Raw genomic sequence first — 22,536 nt, 5'->3', positions numbered from 1 at the left:
CTTGAGCTTTCTTGCTAAATAACTGCACACTGCATGCATACTTTATTCCACTCTTAGATGATGTTTTGAGTTGACACTAGCATCTATTTGCCAACCATATTTGCACGTGTTTGTTAATGCATGTGATGTTTATGAAGTGTATTTTATTGATATTATTTTCATCTTTAATCTTGTATAAGGCTTGAAGCACAAACCAACTAACTTGACTGATGTGTGCAGACTTCTGTTTACGGGGGCACTATTACGGGCATGCAGCAAAGAGACTAATAGTCCACTGCATCGACATCACATGACCCATGGATTTACATTAATAAATCCTATTAGCATTAGCATATTAATCAGAATAGCACATCATCACAACATGGTGCATGTAGCCCATTCATGCTTATCTCACACACATTTTTTCGATTTGGACATCCTCATCCTGTGGATAAAAGAAATCTCCATGTGCTTAGCTTTCACCCAATTCCTGTCATTTTCTGTGAACAGCCTCCCCTTCTATAAAAAAAAGGAGACTTACTTAATATACATTATAAATAGCCGCCCCCTGATTGGACGAGCCCAGATTCTGCTGCAAGCTCTTCCGTATAGCAACAGCCCCCTCCCACATCTCTCCTCTTCTCCCTGGAACCCCCCTCCCCCCCCCCCCCCCCCCCCCCCTGCCTCACCCTGACGCCCCCTCCTCTTTTTTTCTAAACGCAAACAGATCTCATCCTCCACGCGGCTTCACCCCCTACCCACAATGCACCGGGGCTGCCACTGTGGCTTTAGACGTGGCTATGTGTGAAGAGGTCTCCTCTCCCCTCCTCTCTTCTCCTCTCTCCTCCTCCCCTCTCCTCTCCCCTCCTCTTCCTGTCTCCTCACTTCTCCTCTCCTCCTCCCCTCTTTTCTCTTCTCTCTCTCCTCTCCTCTCCTCTCCTCTCTTCTCCTCTCTTCTCCTCACCTCTCTTCTCCTCTCTCATCTCCTCTCTTCTCCTCTCCTCTCTCCTCCCCTCTCATCTCCTCTCCTCTCCTCTCTCCTCTCATCTCCTCTCCTCTCTCCCCTCATCTCCTCTCCTCTCTAGCTACAGACTGACTGACTTGCTCCTCCCGCTGGCTCCCACTGCTGCGGCAGCATCTGGATGCGGTCGCCATGGCAACAGCGGCAGCGGGCCTGACCCCACCTCCCCTCCCCATCCTTTCCCTCCACACTCGCTCTCTCTCTCACTCACACACACACACACACACACACACACACACACACACACACACACACGACACACACATGTACAGACATAGACATACGCCTCTACCCCTCCCTTCTCTCTCTTAAGCTTTTTCTCTCTCTCTCTTTCTCTGTGTGACTGGGTGCCTTTCCTTCAGGCTTGACCTGGATTCTGCGTGCGCCGCTACATCTGCCACAATGTGTGTGTGTGTGTGTGTGTGTGTGTGTGTGTGTGTGTGTGTGTGTGTGTGTGTGTGTGTGCGTGCGTGCGTGCGTGCGTGCGTGTGTGTGTGACAGTTGTGATGGTGACTCGGGTGGACGGGCGCGTGCGGTCAGCTGACCTGTTTCCAGGCGCTTTTAGGGTCAAATGCCAAACTGGAGCTCTCTCTCTCTCTCTCTCTCTCTCCCTCCAGCCCCGCCCCCACCCTACCCCCTCTGTCCTCTTCTTTCACTCTCTCTTTCTCTAATTGTAGTCGCCATCCTCGTACTGTTACTACTGCCTGGCCTGCCCAACAAGGGAACTGTAAAAAGCATGAAAAGGAGTAGCTTCTACACCAGCCTCCCTCCTCCATCAATCTACCCCACGTCACACCAGCAGTCAGTCTGCAAATCCCCCCACCACCACTACTGCCCACCCCCCCCCCCCCCCCCGCCCCCTTTTTAAATCCCTGCCTCCTCAGCTGAATATCCAGACAAAGATGTCAGCCTCCTGTAGGCACACATCGCTCAGCTTTTCTCACATTGAATACATCTATTTATTTTACATTTCCTCTTTAGACGAGTAGCAGGTGTCAACAGCAGCGGCGATGTACGTGGCCATTCATTGAAACCTCAAGTTTCCTTTTCAGAGAGAGAGACAGAGACACAGAGACACACAGAGAGAGAGAGAGAGAGACACAGAGAGAGAGAGAGAGACACACACACACACACACACACACACACACACACACACACACACACACACACAGACAGAGACAGAGAGAGAGAGAGAGAGACACACAGAGACACACACACAGAGAGAGAGAGAGAGAGACACACACACACACACACACACACACAGAGACAGAGAGAGAGAGAGAGAGACACACACACAGAGAGAGAGAGCGAGAGAGAGAGAAGGGCTGGGATGGCAGTGGTGGTGGTTGTGGACAGCTCATCCATTATGATAAAATACATACTGTAAATAAATACATACATAAATAAATAAATAAATAAATAAGTCAATAAGTCAATAAATAAATAAATAGCGTGTGCTGTGATTTCTCTGAAGGAAGTCACTGAGGTAGTCAAACACCTCCACAGTGGCTAAGCCCCGGGGGTCGATGATGAGATCTGTCCAGAAATGCTGAAGGCTCCGGGTGCTGAGGGGCTGTCATGGATGACACGCCTCATCAACACTGTGTGGAGGTCTGTGGCCGTGCCAAAGGAGTGGCAGAACAGAGGTGGTGCCAACTACAGAGGCATCACATGACTCAGCCTCCCGGGGAAGGTCTACTCTAAGGTGTTGGAAAGGAGGCTCCAGTCCATAGTCGAACCTCGAGTTGAAAAGGAACAATGCGAATTCCGTCCTGGTCTTGGAACAACGGACCAGCCCTTCACTTTCGCAAGGATCCTGGAGGGGGCCTAGGGAGTATGCGCATTTAGTGGATTTGGAGAAGGCTTATGACCAGGTTCCCCGGGAGATACTGTGGGGAGGTGCTGCAGGAATATGCGGTGAGGGGGTCACACTACTCAGGGCCGTCCAATCTCTGGACGCCCAAAGCGAGAGCTGTGTCGAGGTTCTTGGCAGTAAGTCGGACTCGGGTTGGCCTCCACCAGAGCTGCGCCTTGTCACCTATCCTGTTCGTGATATTCATGGACAGGATTTTGAGGCGTAGTCGCAGGGGGGGGGGGGGGGGGGGGGGCGGGGAGGGGTTGCAGTTCGATGGGCTGAGGATCTCATCTCTGCTTTTCGCGGACGATGTGGTCCTGATGGCATCATCGGCCTGGGACGTTCAGCACTCACTGGATCGGTTCACAGCTGATTCTGAAGTGGCTAATACCTAATACCTCTGATAACCAATGTTCTATATCAAAGTACCACCAAACCTTCTGAATCTTGCTACACTCCCAAAAAGCATGAATTAATGAATCTGCAATTCCACATTTAAAACAATTCCTTTATTAATTTGTTTTCGAGTGCAGTAAGTTCTGTACATTATTTTATACTGAATTAAAGGTAAGTTTTCATTGGCCGTAATTCAATAAAGTGTCAACAGAATATGACTTCTGCAGGATTCCATAAACTTTACCTACTACCTTATTGCCTATTTCTGATTCAAATATAGTTTCCTCTAAGTTGATCTGCTGTCCAAATAAGTGTCAATCAAAAGTTTGAAATAAGCTTCTGAGTTGCATAATACTTGAAAGGTTCTTCATTAGACAAACCAAATTCGTTTTGCAAATCATTCAAAGAAATACATTTGTTTCCATTCATTAATTAAATCATGAACTGTTTCTATAGCCGTATGCCTCCGTGTAGACCAGCTTCATGGTGGATTTTGAAGAGCTATCCATGAATTGGATATATAAGGAAGCCACAGCTATGTCGTTTCACGTGCGATCGGGCTGAATAATAAGGAAGTATTTTTTGGAACTGATATTATCACCTCACTCAAAATACCTCTCATTTTCCTTCATGTTGCTGCTGAATTTCTTGTTAGCAAGTTGATCGAACTGATGCTTTTTTATCATTTGAAAATATATATGAGAAAATATTTTGAGGATAGACTTGTGCATTTTAAACATGAACCATTGCTCTTCAATTGTATTTTTATAACTGTATGGTGGAAGTACAATGCTCGAGTTGCAAGGTAGTAAGTCTGGATTTATTTGGATGTGTGTGACGTGTGGCTCAAAGGGAAGGGATTGGTAGGGAAATGACAGTCTCGAGGGAGTCTGCCTCCATTAAATCAGTCTTTCTAATTGAATCAGCTCACAGCACTGGGAGTCCATCATGGCTTCGTCAGTATTAAGGTGGCTGTTCTAATTGTCTTCTGCTTTCTTCCCCTGCTGCCAATTTCTTTCCTCTCCACACTCCCCCATGCGTTCCTTCCTCCTGTTTCCAACAACACCCTCCACCACCGCCCATCCTCTGGTCTTCGTCTCCCATCTATCGCTCCCGCTGCAGTGGAGGTGATGGACCAGCAGAGGGTGCTGCGGACAGGCTGCCTGGTCTCAGGGGTGCACACTCCGCCCATCCGACGCAACAGCAAACTGGCCACGCTGGGGCGCCTCTTCAAGCCCTGGAAGTGGAGGAAAAAGAAAAACGACAAGCTCAAGCAGAGCGCCACAGGTAGGGGGCAGCGCTGGGTAGAGCTTGTGAGCGTGCGTGTGGGTGTGGGGTGGGTGGGCGGATGGGTGCTGTGTGTGTGTGTGTGTGTGTGTGTGTGTGTGTCTGCGTGCGTGTGTGTTTGTGTGTGCGTGCGTGTGTGTGCGCGTGTGTGTGTGGGTGGGCGGGTGCTGATAGGCCACACGCACACACACACACACACACACACACACACACACACACACACACACGTGGCACAGAGTGTAGAAAAGCTGCAGATTTCCAGGCTCATATATCCACATGTGCATAGGCAAGTAAACACACCAACGAGCAGGCACACACAAACACACGCACGCACGCGCATGTGCACGCACACACACACACACACACACACACACACACGCATGCACGCACGTGCACACACACACACACACACACACACACACACACACACACACACACACACACACACACACACACTCACCTCATCTCCTCTCACAAATGAGGTCAGGAAGACATAATGAGAGGGTGTGAGTAAAATGCTCCAACCCTTTGAACGAAGTCTGTCCTCATCAATTCATTACGACCCCAGAGAAGTCTTTTAAATATTCAGCCTACTTTGAAGCCAGACGAGTGCAAAGTGCAAAAAGCACAACGTTGTCTACAATTTAAAAGTCTCGTCTCCATAGCAAACATTAGCCCTGGCTTACTGCTGATGATACACGCAGCCTGGATTCTAACAGGTGTTTTTTTTAATTGAACGTTAACTTTTGAACTCACTGGGAATAACAGCTGCGGTTAAGTCAAGACATTGGCTTGTAGTTCATCATTGTAAAGAGCAAATGGCACGGTGCTGATGAAAGCGTCGAAAAGCTCCAATGTGCAGTGGCCTGTAGAGGGCGTACTGTGCAGTGGCCTGTAGAGGGCGTACTGTGCAGTGGCCTGTAGAGGGCGTACTGTGCAGTGGCCTGTAGAGGGCGTACTGTGCAGTGTGGCCTCACTGGCCTGTGCACCATGTGATATTTACTAAGGCTTAAAATGTGATGCTGACACAGTAATGGAGAGTCGCTGTTGAACCAAGGTGACTTCAAAGAGTGAATGATGCCGAGAGGCTTTTACAGCTGCTCACGTTAAGAGAAGAGGTCCATCCAGGCCGGCGTTTGGCTTCCCGGTCCTCAAGCACCCGTGCAACTTCTGTCCCACCTCTGCTCTTCTATGCTTGATCCAAAGGGGCGTCATGCTCTCTGGTTGAGCAGTAGAAAGTGTTCCACCTGAACGGGGCTAGCTAGCATGAAAGTGGGTGAATCCCACAGCTCCAAAAAAGCTCTCTCCTCCTCTCCTGTGTGACCTGGTAAAACGGAAATCTCACATAACTCAGACAGTGCTGCCATCCGTCTTGTAGAGCTCATACTTAACGTCAGCAGCTTCAGGTTAATGCGTGCGTGTTTTGCACGAGGTGTGCAGAAACACTTTGATAGTCGTGTTGCGGGCTCGGCCTACATCGCTTATGAATGATAGGGCCATTTCATTGATAGCAGACGTCCATTTTGTATAATGTAGTAGCAAATTACTGTCCCAAATGGCCTCCACTTTCCCTCCCTCTGCCACTGCTCCACTCAATCCCCCCAACCCCACCCCCCCCCCCCCCCCTTTGTCTCCTCCAATTTACTTCCTGGTGGCGAGCAGAGCCGTATAATAGAAGAGTTCCGACATCTCCATTCACTCCAATGGACCAGTTTTTTTCCAGGACTTAGAAAGTGGAACTCTTGAGTAAAAAAAGCAGCACTGTCGAGTTGCAGCAAAATAGACAGTTTGTGTTGTACTTTGAAAGGGTTTTTCATCCCTTGAATCAAATTGTACATTATCAGCTTTATTTTAGCATGCAAAAGTAGCGCGAGACCACTTCCTGGCTGTTCATTGGCTAATGAGTCTCGCATTTTGGTCCTCCGCTGACGCCACTCTCTCTCTAGAGGACACTAGTGGCGAGGAGGAAGGGCTAGAGACAAGTCGACCTATCAGGTGTGCGATAGGTAAAACAGGACGGGCGGGACTTGCAGGCTGGATTGGGAAACACTGGTTTAGGGTCACGCAACACATTGTACAGGAAAGTAGAAGCGTCGAATACCAGTTACAGCAGTCAGATTGGAGTTGACGTGAATGAATGCCATGTAATATTGTATATCCACAAAACACAAATCTTCTTGTGTATTATGTGAGTTTATAATGCTAACTGCCCCACTCCTCCCCACCTACCCCCCCACACAGATGTAGCATTATCCAGCGGTCTTCTCTGCCACGACCTCTCCCAGGGCTGCTGCTCAGACGGGACCGTCCTGCTCGGAGGGTTCGGGGGACGACCTCTGACCCCCAACCTCACAGTCAGCAGTGTGGAATACCTGGGTCCTGAGGAGGAACACCCCCCTCCAGGTAGGACGTCCCGGCGGGGCACCGTACTCTTAAGACATAACTAATCAATGGACGTATTAGTTTGGAGCTGTGAAATAGAGGGATGAGGAGAAATGGATCGGTAAGTGGCTGGGTGCGTGAGTCATGAGTCTCAGCAGATCGATTGCGGGAGTGCATAAGATCGCTGTGAGCAAATTGATGAAATTTTACAGCAACAATCTCTTCACTGAATGAGGTGGGAGTGCTCGGCTATGCTCATTTTGTCATGAATGATATATGCAATCTCTAATGCAAGCTATAGTTTGGGTACTGTTCTGATGGAATCGTAATTATGTTCTACACATGTACCATTAGAGGGCAGTAAAGACATTTCAGTGACATTGATTGGCACCAGTGCACCACCCTCATCGGCCATGTAACAAGTCACAGGATATGTGCTGTATGTGTTTGGTAGAAAACCAGACCGCTGACAGAAAGACACATGATAATTTGATGTGCAATACTATTGTAACATGTCCATGATACTATACATTGTTTGTTTCTTAGAATTTTCTTTGAATTGTATTTGACTTTGTTTCAGCAGTCATTTCTGTGAGAGTGTGTTTGGAATATCCGCCTATATTAGGCCTTATATCTGTTGTATTAGATCGGGTCCCATTTATTTATATAGCTTGCCACCTCACTCACATAATGGTAATAATCAAAAGCCAAAAATCTATTACTGAAAATAATGATTTATTGTTACATTTTTGTTCATTTTGGAACAAAATTCAGTTGAGTAAATGCATTCTTGCAAGTGCAGGGATCACCTGAACTGTGATGTATCTCAAGCATAACCTACCTGATACTCAAAATTTAATTTCATCACATTTGTTTCCGCCAGATGCCACTCCTTTCACATATCAGCATGAACTCTGCCATTTTGTGCAATAATAAATCTCTGACCAGAATTTTAAAATCTTGTTTCCCCTCTGTTGATGGTATTTTCCAGTAGCTTCCCCTCTCCAGGACTGTGAACGGGTTGAGGACCACATGCCGCAGCCAGAGGAGGACGGCGAAGAGGAGGCGGCTCTTGCAGGAGAGCTACCTGAGGGCCTGCAGGAGGCAGGAGAGCAGCTGGAAGAGAGACCAGAGGAGGAGATACCTCCAGGAACCTCCCCACCACAAGTACCTGCCAAACCGCTGCCCCAGCTGAGCATCGGAGAAGGTGAGTGCTGACAGTTTCATGGAGGTAGGGATTGACATAATTCTACACCATACATATTGAATAGGAATGGGAAGATATTTTTGCCGGCAGATTGGATGTGAATTGCATTGAATTTGTCATGCTCATAATGAAGCACTGAATATTTTTGAGCGCACTGTTAGAAGCCACTGTTGGAACCAGAGGTGTGTCTCAATCAGAATTATGAATTTAGACAATTGAATTTCAATCAGGAAAGAATTTCGAATTCTAGTTAATAATTTACATCCAGCAATAATCTAATTCAGTTTCAAGCCATTGTATTCCCATTTTAAATTGTGCCAAACAATTTCCCCCCGCCAGCAAATTCATTTTTTTAATTCAGCAGTTCAATGTGGGCATGACAAATTCATATTTATACAATTCAAATATAATCTCTGCTGGCGCTAATCTCTCCCCTTAAGTGAGGCTGTATGAAACCAGTGTCCATGCATACACACTTCCTACTTAGAAACTATAAATCAAGCTAGAGAGGAATGTTTGGTTTCCATACGTTGTTTCAAACCAAAAGTGAAAGAACTCGATCTTAAACCTGCAGACAGTTATGTGCACTTTGCAGATTAAATTCACACACTATCTGGCAGCATGGTGGGTGACCAATTTGGTGCCCTGATATGGTTAATACTGAGCCTTTGAAAGTTCTCTTTCAGAGACTTTTGAAAAGTAGGCTTTGTTGCTGATGTGTTCATATACTCTCTCCTTCCTAAAAACAAACAAACATAATTTTTATCATTGTGATATTGATTTCAACCAGATCACCCAGCTGATCCCAACTGATCCCTGTGTGACCAGTGGAGGCTGCGCAGCTGTTGCGCAGCATTGCAAGTTCGGCCAGTAATCAACCCTAATTACCTAATAAAAAAATCTGACACCATTAGGTCACCCTAATGTTGTGTTCTTTACACTTCCTGAAAGATTCAGCGCGATCACATGTAAAATGGCATAGCTGTGGCCGTGTATACAGCCTAGGGCTGTGGCGTTTGTATTCTCCCCGTGCTCATAATGGCTTTCCCCTGAGTGCTTGACTTTTGTCACAGACATGCAAGTCAGGCAAGTCGGTCCAAAGGCATGCAGGTCAGGTGGACTGAAGACCCTAAATTGCCCATAGATCCACAGCAACCCGTTTTGAGGTGGTAAAAGAGGAAGTAAAGCAGGCGCAACCAAAACCATTAATTGTGGTTCCGTTCCATTTAGGTGATCCAGTTCCAGGGCCCTCGTTAATGTTATTGGTTACACTTGCTTTACTTACTGCTTTACCACCTCAAAACGGTTGCTGTGAAAAGAGCCTATAGGCATGAGTGTGTTTTTTGTAGTATGCTATATGATGATATATGATCATGTATATAATCTAGTAAAATGGTGTGATGTAGTCTGATGTATTGTATAGTATGTATGTTATCTAGTTAATGGTGTATATGAAGTATGCACTGTATAAGTATGTATATGATGTAGTATAGGATGTATATGTGTATAGTATATGTATGTATACAGAATACAGTATGTGAGGTAGTAGGTCCTTAGTAGGAAATGAGTTACAAAAATGAATGAAGCTGGATACTCTTGTTAATTAACCTCTGTTGCTTTCTTCTGTTTATCCCTCTGTCTCAGATTCAGGCCCAGTGTCGCTTCCCATTCACCTGCCCAACTCCTACCTCCCCAAGGAGCCTCCACTCAGGGCCTCAGAAAGCCTGGCACCGATGCCCCTGCCGCTCCGGGGCCCCCACTCTAACCCCTCAGGGTCCCCACATCTAGGCAATATGATGCACCCTCCCATGCCCCCTAGCTGCATTATGGAGGAACTACAGAGAGCCTTCGCTTCCAAGAACAGGGCAGACAGACAGGAGAGGTGAGCGAGTCAGGTTGATCCATCCATCTACTCACACAAACCTCCCCATTCACAAGTAATGGGACTGTTTCTTCCTGTGAAATCCCAACACATCGCTGTGTTCTCTGTCACGGATATCAAAGCTAATGTTGGCTTTCATCAAAGTTTGATGTGACAATCTTTTTTTTTTTTTTTTTTATATAATATGTTTATTAAATCTTTCCCTGTACAATTATCAACTGTTATTGCAAGTATTACAATATAGGTTTTGTACAATAAACACAACAAAACAAATACAACCCTCCCACACACACAAACCCCCACTCTCTCTCCCTCTCGCTCTCAACATCTATCGACTAGTGGTACCTAATAAAGTAAAGACAATTTTGAACAAAAAACAAACATTAAAACAACATTTTCAGAAGAAACCTGGAATCTACCACATACTGTAAGTCTTCAAGATCCCTGTCCTGAGTCCGCCTCCTGTATGAGCTCCCCTATATCTGCACTTGTGATGAAATCATTAAATGGATTCCATATCCGCTCCTGATGTGACAATCTAGTTTGATGTTCATTTTGATGTTGAAAGTTGAGCTTTATTAAAAATTAGGTGAACAGCACTTCAAAAAATGATGCCGATTCTTTGAAAATGATTCCTGGCATGTAAGCAAAGCAGATTCCAGGATAGAGTCATAGGTATTTTAAAATTTTGGATGAAATTAAATTAATACATTTTGATACACTAGCCTCAAGAAATGAAATCCTTCAAATCTTCTACCCTGAATACAGATGCTATCCAACTCCTGTTACCCTTTCACCCCCTATAGCATTCACATTAGCCGTGTTCGGAATGGCTCACTCATTCATTCATTCACTCACTCACTATTCCCCATGTAGTGTTTATCACTACATATCACTTGTGAACTATATGGGGAACATCTTCTTCTCCTTTGGTAAACACGACCGCATTGCATTGCATTGTGGGATATGGGAGAAAATCTAGGGTACATTCACTTTTCACTAGAAATTGCAGTGCGTTGTGGGTACTGGGTGTATTATAGTGAATCAAATGAACTGTTGGGAATTCTGACACTCGTTTAAAAGGTGAACACACTATATAGTGCACTATTTCTGTCATAGGGAACCAGGCTATTGCCTCCCATACCACATGAATCCTCCATGTTTGTCCTCTTCTCCTTGTCCCCTCAGTGTGCACGAAGGGTGCGAGCCGTGCTCGCCCCCGCGGCCGTGGTGCTCTGATGGACGCCTCTCTCGCTCCTGCAGCTCCGAGAACCAACATCCATCCGCCTTGGGGCTCGGCTGTGGGGGCGGAGGAGCCGACTGGCCCAGGAAGGAGGCAGAGGAGAACAAGGAGAACGTGCGGCTGGACCAACACTTCTCCAACACCTCAGGACTCCCCAACGACCTGGACGACTGGAACGACTCTGTCATCTCTGGTGGGTCACCTTCTTGGAAGGCCAAAATATGTTTGTCGTTATTGATCTCAGTTTGCATCTTTGTTTCGAGATCAAATGGTCATTGGCATTTTTGGGGGGGACTTTTGGGATTGGAAGGCTTCTTTAGTTGATGTCTTTGCTTTGGTAGGACATGAAAAATAATTTGAATGCTAACTTTGTGTATCCTAGAAACGGAGTCTAAGAATGTGTATAAGTTTTGAGTTTCCTGTGTCCATCTGATCACTCATGATGACCTGTGTTCATGTGTATGTATGCATGTGTGTGTGCGTGCGTGGGTGGGTGGGTGCAGGCACACTTCCTCGCAGGCTAAGGAAGGAGCTGTTGACTGTCAAACTACGAAATCGGCCAAGCAAGCAGGAGCTAGAGGACAAGAACATCTTCCCAGCAAGGACCGAGCAGGAGCGCCAGGAAATTCGCCAGCAGATCGAGATGAAACTTGCCAAGTAAGCAATGATGTCTTCACTACAGGGTGTTAGTGATTTTCTTTGTTGAAATAATAGAAACTAACTGTAATAAACCTTGTGTGTGTGTGTTTTTTTCTTTGATAATGCATTGTCCCTGTGATGGAAGTATGAAGTATGTTATAATAATATCGCTAATAGATGCTTCACTTTGTCCCTGCGCAAATACTGTGTCTAGCTGCGACCCCCGGAATCTGCATGATTTCCTGTTTAATTGATGGTGCAACAGCTCCACAAACCCACGACATAGATCTGGGCAATGCTTGGGCGGCAAACACCTTTAAGCTTAATGGCTGCAGTTACATAACACTCAACAGTAGGCGGAGGTGAGATATACATCAAATTTGATATAAAAGGATTATGTTTTGCATTGGCTTGATTTCGATTACATAAGTGTACTATTTGGGTGTGATGCTTTCCTCCAGGCCAGTCCTGATACTGGAAAGCCTCTCCATTGTGTTGGCGTGAGAATTGATTCCAGCCTGATTTAACTAATCAAGGCCTCAACTGAACGGCTTCATGATGGAGGAAGTGGGACGACTATTTAAACTGGTGGGGGCGTGCGGGTAGTGCAGCGGTAGATTCCCTGCCTAGCAACACGAGGGTCGCAGGTTTGAGGGACGCCCCACCAAGCCGGAGACAACACGGGGGGTGTTACAGAAAGTTCAGATTTTTTTTTTAATTAAAAAAGATATATAAAAAAAATACTTTTATTTAAACCGGTGAGATGGCCAGCTGGTGTGAAATCCAGGAAATCTTGCTTTTGGTACCAGGAAAATGCCTAATACGGTATTGCGTAAATTCCAGAATTCCATCCATAATGCATGGGCCCGGGGCATGTTTGGAACATAACAAGTACAGACGCTGCTTCCAGGAACCCTCCTTGTACACGAAGCAACACTGTTTGTATTTGCACGTCCGTGTCAGAACACTCACAGAACATTTGGCTTTTTAAAAATAACTGAGAAACTGCACGAGTGTCCCAAGTGTGACAGACAGCAGCAGTCTTCACAGCAGTGTAACACCACAGCGTTACATAACGCGCGGAGCAATAACTCACTGTCGGTGCCGCCCACCTTTCAGGGAACAAAATCTATCGTCTGTCTCTGAGACGACGAGGAATAATTGCCTACAGGATCTATTCTTAGCTCCGTGACAACTGGGGGGGAGAAAATGCAATATTGTTGTTCAATCACCGCTGGGCATTCATTCACAACAAGTTGCAAGCAAACAGCTTATATAAGGGAAGGCAGCATGACTCTGGTTTGCATAAGCGCGTGCACGCTCAGCGACAGTGTTTTGAAGACAGAGGTTGCCCTTCTGGCACCGTGGTGCGAAAGGCTTTTGGCTAAAGGCGTCTATTCTATTTAAAGATTTACTGTAGGTCCTCAAAGTCACACCACTGACTGGGGTCATTTGTGGCTCACGTGCATGAGTTCACACAGGTGACCGAGCAGAGGAAAGACGATATCTCAGAATACTTTTACATCCTATGACATATTGATGCGATTTACTCTTTTTATAGACATTTAAAATCTTCCACTGTACCGAATAAATTAATGACTAAATTAATTAATCCCACAATACTGACCAATTAATCTTATGTTTCTTTAGCATCCACCATTCCTCCGTTTGGGAGGGTTCATGATGTCATTGCCGGAGGGGAAAAAAGTAAAACCTTTCCACTGCTCAAGGGTTTTGAGAGGTGGTGTGATGTTATGTGTAGCAGAGCACACACCTGTAAATGGTTTCACAGTTTGCTGCATTGTTTAGTCTGGAGTCACCAGTCACCATAAAATGTAAAGCTCTATACTTAGAAGAGATCAAACAATTTGTGACTATTTAAATCTGTTTATTTGGTTGGCTGTTTGATTTACAGTGTCGAGCAGACACAAGAAGCTGCACTCTCATCTCATCCTCAGCCCAGTGGTTCTCAAATGTTTTCACATGAAGGACCCCTAAACTGACAAAAATTAGACCACAGACCCCCATTTGATAGGATTTTGTCCCATGGTCCCAGAGGCGCAGCTTGTGAACAGGCAATGCAGGCAATTGCTTGGGGCCCCAGGCCATTAGGGGGCCCCCGATGGCTGAGAAACTTTACTCCACAGCAGTGACACAGCAGTCACACCAGGCCCATCTGCGCAGCGTTCTGCCTCCGCCGCGGCTTTGCTCTGTCCTCTGCACGTCGGCATGCCCCACAGCACGCGTTTCAGAAGTGCTTCCGAGCGCTGCCTGGCAGCTTAATGCAAGATTGCGCAAGATTTACGATACTGTGTGTACAATGGGGTGGATGTAAAAAGCACATCACACAAACAACAGTCTGTCGTTGACTTGCTTTTGATTTGGTCATTTTCCCTTGATTGTTGTGCTTCTACCATGGGTAAGTAGGCTGAAATTATTTCTTCATTTGTCATACAGTGCCTGTTAGCAGGAGGAGAACTCTTGCATTTCTTCGTCTACTTGAAAGACTCCAGAGGGAGGGGGGGAGAAGGAGAAGGTATTGGGTCTGCACACGGTGTTTTATTATGAAAATCGACCGGATTCTTGTGCAGTTGCTGTGTCTGACTTCCGGCCTGAACGATCTGCTCTGTGCAGCTTGACGCAGCTTCCAGGCGTCATCCGTGAAAAATAGAACTGCCGCGTATCTTTAGCGGAGCGGGCGCCGAGCCGCTTCTGGGACGCTTCTGATACGCGCCGTTGCGTGCCTGGTGGGATCACACGCGTTGATGCCCGCGAGCAGTACGGAGCGCGTACGTGACGTGCCAGGTGGGACTTCGCCGTGATCGCAACTCCCTCCCCATAAACAACCAATGGACGATTTGCATTGAAATTGGACATTGAAACCTTCCTAAAGAGGCCCCATGTTATTCCCGTCATACTCGTGTGATTCATGTACATTCTTTTGAATTGAAAGTGAAACATACATTCAGGAGAATGCATGTGAATCATGCACGTTTGACAGGAAAGATTCACGGTCATTCACTTTCACTTTCAATTCAAGATACCATTATGTGAATCATAATGAAAGAACGCTGGTTGGAAGGGGCCCCTTGTAATTTTTGCCTAGGGCCCCAACAGACTCCAGAATCACCACTGCATGGTCCCCCATATGATAATAAGATTGATGCTTTTAGATGTTTTATTACAGAAAGTGTATAAAACCCATGACCAAAATAGTCATTGTGTTACTTATGAATGGAATTATAGCAAAAATAAAGTACCCCCCTTTTGGCTGGGGACCCCCTGGAACCCCCTCAAGGACCCCTGAGGGTCCCCGGGCCGGACCCCCATTTGAGAACCACTGCTATAGCCTACACAGCATACAGTAGTAGTAGTACACTGACACATAAACTGGTGGCATAGTGCAGCGTTTTGGTGAAGGGAAATCCTGGCTAAATATAGCCCTGAAGAGGAGGGAACACTTGAGATGGGAGGGGAAAAGATCGTTTCCCCTGGGTCTTCAAAACTGAGTGAAAAACAGTCCGTCGCAAACGCCTCTGGATCTGGATCGCCCTGGATGACTCCTAGCTTAGATTGAATCTCCTGTTTTCTTCCTCCTATCCTATCTGCAGCTCAAAGGGTAAAGTCTTGCTGTATTTGCTGCAGATTCAGCAGAAAATGCCATCAGGACTTTATCAGGCTGATAATGACACTGTGTGTCTATCCATTATGTCAGTGATAGATGAGCTTTCTATCTATAGAGCCGCCCCACCCAGCGCCTGTGCTGCATCGGCGCTCCGCGGCTTCTAATCTTAGCTTCAGACTGATGAATAATGCATCTCCTCTCTCCCTCCCAGCCTTCACAAAATGTGTGTTGTTGGGGAATCACAACAGCAGAAAAAATGGGGGGAGGAGCAGGAGGGGGCACACTACGGTACATGGCAAGGGAAGAGTGCTTTATAGCATGGCCGTTTCTGTCTCTGCACTACATGTAGGTAGAGAATAGAGAAGAAAAGCAGAGGAAATGCCTCTCTTCCTCCACCCACTCAAGGTTTTCTCATTCTTCCCTGTGCTGGCATAGTTATAAAGTTTCTATTCTAACTTGTTTTATTTGAGAACAGAGTAGCAGACGGAAACCCTTATGCCAAAAGCTGTTTCTGCGTCATCATGGTATTCTGGTGATACTTTTGAAAGTCCTATTCTACCTGCAGGATATTAGAAACCCTGGATGTAGAAAAGCAGTGGTTGAGAAAACAATGCAGTATTTCTAACTAGAGTAGTAACGGACTATATTTACTGATTCATCTGGCTCATCAAGAAAGAAAAATCGCAGTGACTTTGTTGCCAAAATAGCATCAGATTTGGACAGTGAACCCTGATTAATTTAGCTCACCAGAAGAAAAGAATCTATGTCTTTGTTGCTAAAAAACCCCCCCAAAAGATTCTCTGTATGCAGCTCTGTGTTTAACCCATTGATACCTGATGCAGCATTTGCGTGTATATCCCTCATTTGTGTGCGTATCCCTTTAAGACCGCGAACCGCGTTAACGCGGTTCGCGGTCTTAAAGGGATACACACACAAATGCTACATCAGGTATCAATGGGTTAATAGTGAAATCCCCATTAGTGTGTTGCTAGGGAGAAGTGAGGGTTTCTGCAGGAAGCCTCCACTGTCTCAAAGATATCAACTGTTGTTGCTAAGCAACTCGGCGAGCGGGTCAATAACAGTGGATGCCGGGTGTCCATTGGGGCTTTGGAGCGATTCTCCATTTCATCTGTTGAAAATTGAATCGTTGCTTTCCCTTTCATTTGTGTGCGAGGTTGTAGGGTAAGAGAGTTGGTCATGTCGGGTGGATCTCGGACTGGATTTAAAGATAGTATCTTAAGGCAGTGCAGTATTATCTCTCAAGCCTGATTTGATCTGAATTACTTTGATCAAAATGGGAAATTCTGAACAAAGTAAAAAAAAAAAAAAAAAAGGAATCTCAATCACAATAGAACAAGAATGAAGGATGAAATTGCAAACAGGTGCAATATATTGTTTTAGTAGCTGTAGCCTATATGGTATTACTGTAATCCGTATTACTGTATTCTGATTATATGCAAAATGCTGACATCGCTCCAGAGCTATTTCCTTGGTGTTTTTGTTCCATTTGGAAGTTCATTGCTCACAAGAGATGGAGATGCTAAACTAATGAATTATTCCACTCACTATTCCTAGATTCCTGATTCCTATGCTAATTTACAAAGACAGATTGATTGCCTGCGTTCATTAGGACATACTGACTAGTGACAGTGTTTGGGAGGGGCTGGAAATACTACACACACACACACACACACACACACACACACACACACACACACACACACGTATATACAAATGTGAGTAAGCTTCTGTGAACCCTGCTTCTCTGCCAATGTTGTCAATATTTCAGTGCTAATAAGGAACACAAGGGAAGGCTATACTGTGCTCAATAATTGCATACTGCAGTGGAGTGGAGTATTGATGACTTTGGATAGTGGCATTTATCACACAATTTGGTTTTGCAGGTAGTTAACCATCTTAATTTATCCCACTTAACCAGCAATATCAAGAATCAGCTGACCAAAATGATTAGATTATTAGCTAACTGTGGTGGGCAACAGTGGCACACACACACGTCCATCGAGACTGCTTTATAGATGTCTGCTTCTCAGTGTGTGTGAGCTCACTTTGGTCTTTATAGCACAGAACTACAAAAGGTGCTGTGGATGAAAAAGGCTTTGGGCATGAAGAGAGTCATGCTGAGCGGCGGCATTCTGCACCGTCTGACCTTTTCCACCTCTAGGTGGAGCTGCACTGTGGGCTTTGCCACATGCTGTCTGGAGCTGAGTCCTGTCAGGCAGCTGGCATTTACTATACGATTGAATAGCTCACATGCACAGGTGACTGCAAGAAAACACTGTTTTTCTTTTGAGCTTTTGGATGCTTTGATGGTGATAACCACAGCAGGTGCAGCACCTAAACCATTTTGGGCACCACCCACCAATAAGCCAAATTAATGTAATCAATGTTGGTCCCCAGTGGACTAGCTACTAGCAAGTTTTGTCTTTAAGCTTTTTGAGTGTTGTTTATTTGTCCTCTTTTTCCAAAATGCTTGTAGCCTACAGTTATGGTCATGATAATGTTAATATTTTGGTAGCACTTTACATGACTGAAAAAGGACACAGCACACTTAAGCCCTCCAAAAAGCCAAAGAAATGTTAATGAAACAGGTGGTGTAATCTGAATGTTTGGACATCATTATTATAGTATAGGCTAAATTTAAACATACTAGATTACGCTGGAAAATAACCAATCAGGGATTCTAACGTTAGTATGTTACAAATAGGTAGGCTACTTTCTGCGTGGTTGTGTGACCAACATTAAAATGGGTTGCTGGCAACAATGTGGGTGATTTTATTGTGCCAGTTAGCCCAGTGCACATCTGAGGGAGATTGGGGATACCGTGTGTGAGTATGCGCCGCCTCTTTATAAATTATGCATGCTGTAGCCAGGGAGAGTAGGCTAGGGGAGGCGCGCCCAGGCAGCAGCACATCACGACCCTGTTCAAAAGCGGTTGTAGTCTACAGCGGATGACAGAGAAGCGCTCGGCTGCAGCAGCGGTGTGAAGTCACAAGATACGGTAGTCTCACCTGAGATGCAGCGTCTAGACACCGGGAAATAATTCGGAGACTTCTCAAACAACAGGAGGAATCGCGCTTTGCTTATATTCCAGATGTGGGGAGCGCCTCTGCCGAAGCATCACAGCCGGGGTTTGGATGCGAGATGGAAACATAGGCGGGGGTTCCGCTCGAGAACGCGCACAGTGAAGAAAGTGCAGCCGGTTTAAAGAGGACAGTTTGGTTGAAATTTCCAGCCAAAAATGGTTCAAAACGTGGTTTTGGTGTTTTTTCGCAGGAGACTGAGCCAGAGACCGAATGTAGAAGAGTTGGAGAGTCGGAATATCCTCAAACGTGAGTTGAGATACTTCAGTTCTATTTCCAAACTAAGATATCTTGACCTGAATAGGCTTATTTCCATTTTTTTTTATCAAATCATGTGAAATTAATGCCCAGATCAAACATAGGCTACTAACATGTCAGATGATGCATTAATGATAGCATTATATTGCCATGTGTAGTCTACATTAGCCATGCAACATTCAGGAGCAAAAGAATGCATGAGTGCACATTTCTTTTATCTGTAACCCCCCAAGAAGAAGTATAAAGGTTCTCCATCATAACGATATAGGCATATATATTTAAAAAAAGACATTTATTCACTTTTTTTTTTAAATATATTTTGTCACTCAATAATTGACATTTGGGATGACAGGACAAATAGGCCTATATAGGCTAGATTTGTCATAATTTTGCAACTGCTCAGACTGAGTGGCAACACATACCAAATTAAATCTGTTTTCATTAGTAATGAGACTGGGCCAGTCTCATTAGTAATGAAAGCTTAATTTGCTTTGGTCATTTACTTGCTGACAGATCATGTATTTCTCACTTAATGGCTGACTAATGGTTCAAATGTTTGTTTCAGAGAGGAACGATCAAACAGAACAAGAGGAGAGGAGGGAGATCAAACAGCGGCTAAACAGAAAGGTACAAAATTATGTGATGTTTCTGAACCTTTTCCACAAGTTGAATCATCCTCTTATGGATTCAGTACTTTCATAGTACAATACCTGGAAGAACCACAAGTGCCATTTCTGATGCAACAATTAGCTTAGAACCAGCCCAGAACCAGAAGATACACCAGTATTACACTACTGTATATGAATGGACAGTTTGGATTCTGTCTATCCACACTTAAAACAATTTAGTTGTAATGTTTGTTTTATTTCATTGTGTTCCAGCTCAACCAGCGGCCCACGGTAGACGAGCTGCGCGACAGAAAGATTCTGATCCGCTTCAGCGACTATGTGGAAGTGGCCAAAGCTCAGGACTATGACAGGAGAGCCGACAAGCCCTGGACCCGGCTCTCAGCAGCAGACAAGGTGTGTGGAACATGTGGAAATATGTTTGTCAAGAGTCTTTGCACATTTAAAAAAACAGCCACCATCCACGTTAAGATCAAAGAAAAATCAACACATTAAAATCCATGACTCACCACCATTCATTCAGACTCATCAAAACAAGCTGTTTGTTTGGGTCATTCTGTTGACAAAATTCCATCAATTATTTGAACTCTTGCTAATCAGTTACGGCAGTATATTGATATAATATCAATATCGTGATATGAGACTGAGACTAGATATCGTCTTAGATCGTGATATGGCATAAGGGTAACCTTTTCCTGGTTTTAAAGGCAGCATTACAGGAAAGTGATGTAATTTTCTGAACTTACCAGACTGTTCTAACAGTTATTTGCCTTTAGCACATAGTCAATATATCCACTGATGATTATCAAAAATTTCATTGGGTAAATATTTTGTGAAAGCGCCAAACCCTACAATGTGATATTTGATTTTGTCCACATCACCCTGAGCCACTCTTATCATCAGTACTATCAGCCTCACAGTGCCATTATCAGTTCATTTCACAAAATCCATGTTCTCCTTTGGCATTCAGGTTGTTTACATTTTCTCTTCCTGCTGCGTTCACTTTGCGGTTCAAAGGTCACACAGTACCCCATGGCTCTATGCACATGATGGATGAACTAATGCACCCCCCCCCCCCCCCACACCTCTCCACAGGCTGCAATCCGGAAAGAGCTGAACGAGTTCAAAAGCACCGAAATGGAAGTGCACGCCTCAAGCAAACACCTAACGAGGTCAGTATCCCGGAGTGTGTGTGAGTTTTGTAAATGTATGTGCATGCTATTCTGGGCTGCGGCGGTCTAATTTTAGCTCTCCGTGTTCATCCAGAGAGGAGCGAGCAGCTAAAGATAGATGGGTAGGAGGGGGGAGGAGGCTGTTCTCTGGAGAGCCCGTATTGCTAGACACAGAGAAATGATAAATGCTGCGTTGTCCTTGGCTAAGCTAAACAGGGTCCTTGTTGTGCGCTGTAACAGTGACCCAGAGGGAGCATGGGAAGAGCCCCCTCCAGCGCACCTAATAGCTGTGCTAAAAATAGCTCCGCTGGCTGATTAATAGCTGCAATCAGAACTGGTTACGATGAAAAAGGCACCTTCTGCTCTCACGATTTGTACCCCCCCCCCCTTTTTTTTTTGTCTCCTCCCCTCGTTTGTCGTGCAGGTTCCACCGGCCGTGAAAGCGGAGGGAGTTTCTTCTGTGAAGAAATGCTGAGCTTAGAATTTTTTTCTCGGGCAGCTAGAAGCTGCTCAGCAGTAATAGTTCAAAGAGCCTGGAGCCTTTTCGTTCTTCAGGGTGTCCTTAGCATTCTTCCAGCGCCCCTGGCCCTCATCAATATGGGGGCAGAGGTGGGGGGAGAGAGAGAGAGAGGGAGGTGGATGGTAATGTTTGTGGCAGTGTGTCCTGGGTGACTGCTGTATGTCTCCATGTGGAAGCTGCCTGGAGGAAGAGGACTACAGTGGGGACCTCGGATTCAGGACGAGCGCGCAGGAAAAACAATCTTGTCATTCAGTCAGTGTTGTTTCTTTTTGTATTATTTGATGGACTCCTTTGACAAGGCGGCGAGGATCCGTATAGTGGGAGGAAGTTGTGCATGTGACCAGCTTCACCTTTTCTTATTTGATGAATAATGTGTCACTTGGACTCTGTGGGACTGTGCAGTCTGGGGGAGGGGGTGTTGGGAATGAATTTGATATCAACTGTATATACAGTATGTCAATCTGAATGGGACTGTCAATGTCTTCACTGAAAAGAGAACAATACCTTTGTAAGCACTACTTGTCTTCAAAATACAAGGTCTTTTTTTAAGAATGGCTTGTCTCAATTTCTTGTTATAAATAATTTGTAATTTCAAGAATTTGTTCAGACTCACAAGCATTCAGGTTGAAGTTGAGGCGAAAGAGGTATAGATTAATATGAACTTTTATTTTAAAGACAGTTTTCATTAAACAGCTTTATAATTGGAGGGAAAAAGAGAGGTAATTTGGATTGCTTAACTGACCTACATAAATACATAAATAATTAGCAAAATATCATCTACATGTTGTTTAAGAGGCTTTCCCAGTCTATTGTTGTTGTTGCATTCATCACGAGACACAAGAGCCTGTCAAACATGTTGGCTGAGTAATCAGATGAAGAAAACCTTCTAATGTGATGTTTATGTGTGTCCTAATAAGATAATTTGGATTGCTTAACTGACCTACATAAATAATTAGCAAAATATGTATTTGTTAAATATTGGTGTCAAACGCCACCTAAATAGAATTACATATGAGAATAAATGAACAATGCTTGAATAAATAAACAATTAGCAACAACACATCCAGGTCTACATAAAACGAACACATGCATATATGCACAAACTGATTTCACCAAGTAACAGTTGTTCCTGGACCAACATTTCTTCCTAGTATGGGCCGGGAAAACCCCGCCCCGAACTCATTTGATTGGTCGCCGCAATTGCTTCTTCCTGAAAACGTGTGGCAAGTAAAAAAGTTGTTAAGATTATGGTTAGGGTTTTCTTATCTAACCATGACCAAACCCTAACCCTAACCACATTGTTGTACTTGCCTAAACCTAACATCTAACCCTAATGTTTTATA

The 22,536-nt window shown here is 45.0% G+C and overlaps 1 protein-coding gene across 1 annotated transcript in view; it reads left to right on the top strand.

The window, feature by feature from the left end:
* Window positions 1-21,148, top strand: part of phactr3a (phosphatase and actin regulator 3a) — a gene marked incomplete at both ends in the record, with an annotated part of 42,571 nt that extends 21,423 nt beyond the window's left edge. Inside the window, 11 exons of the mRNA XM_083641242.1 lie at window positions 4,374-4,538; window positions 6,780-6,941; window positions 7,912-8,127; window positions 9,772-10,009; window positions 11,198-11,445; window positions 11,756-11,909; window positions 18,811-18,866; window positions 19,441-19,502; window positions 19,757-19,897; window positions 20,597-20,677; window positions 21,098-21,148. Coding sequence (XP_083497368.1) covers window positions 4,374-4,538; window positions 6,780-6,941; window positions 7,912-8,127; window positions 9,772-10,009; window positions 11,198-11,445; window positions 11,756-11,909; window positions 18,811-18,866; window positions 19,441-19,502; window positions 19,757-19,897; window positions 20,597-20,677; window positions 21,098-21,148 — 1,574 coding nt within the window. The remainder of the gene's footprint in view (window positions 1-4,373; window positions 4,539-6,779; window positions 6,942-7,911; window positions 8,128-9,771; window positions 10,010-11,197; window positions 11,446-11,755; window positions 11,910-18,810; window positions 18,867-19,440; window positions 19,503-19,756; window positions 19,898-20,596; window positions 20,678-21,097) is intronic.
* Window positions 21,149-22,536: the final 1,388 nt, after the last annotated feature.

The sequence above is a fragment of the Poromitra crassiceps genome (assembly GCF_964638095.1).
Source record: "Poromitra crassiceps genome assembly, chromosome: 8".
Classification (NCBI taxonomy): domain Eukaryota; kingdom Metazoa; phylum Chordata; class Actinopteri; order Beryciformes; family Melamphaidae; genus Poromitra; species Poromitra crassiceps.
Note: the sequence above shows the minus strand (reverse complement) of the source record. Positions and strands in the feature narration are given on the sequence as shown.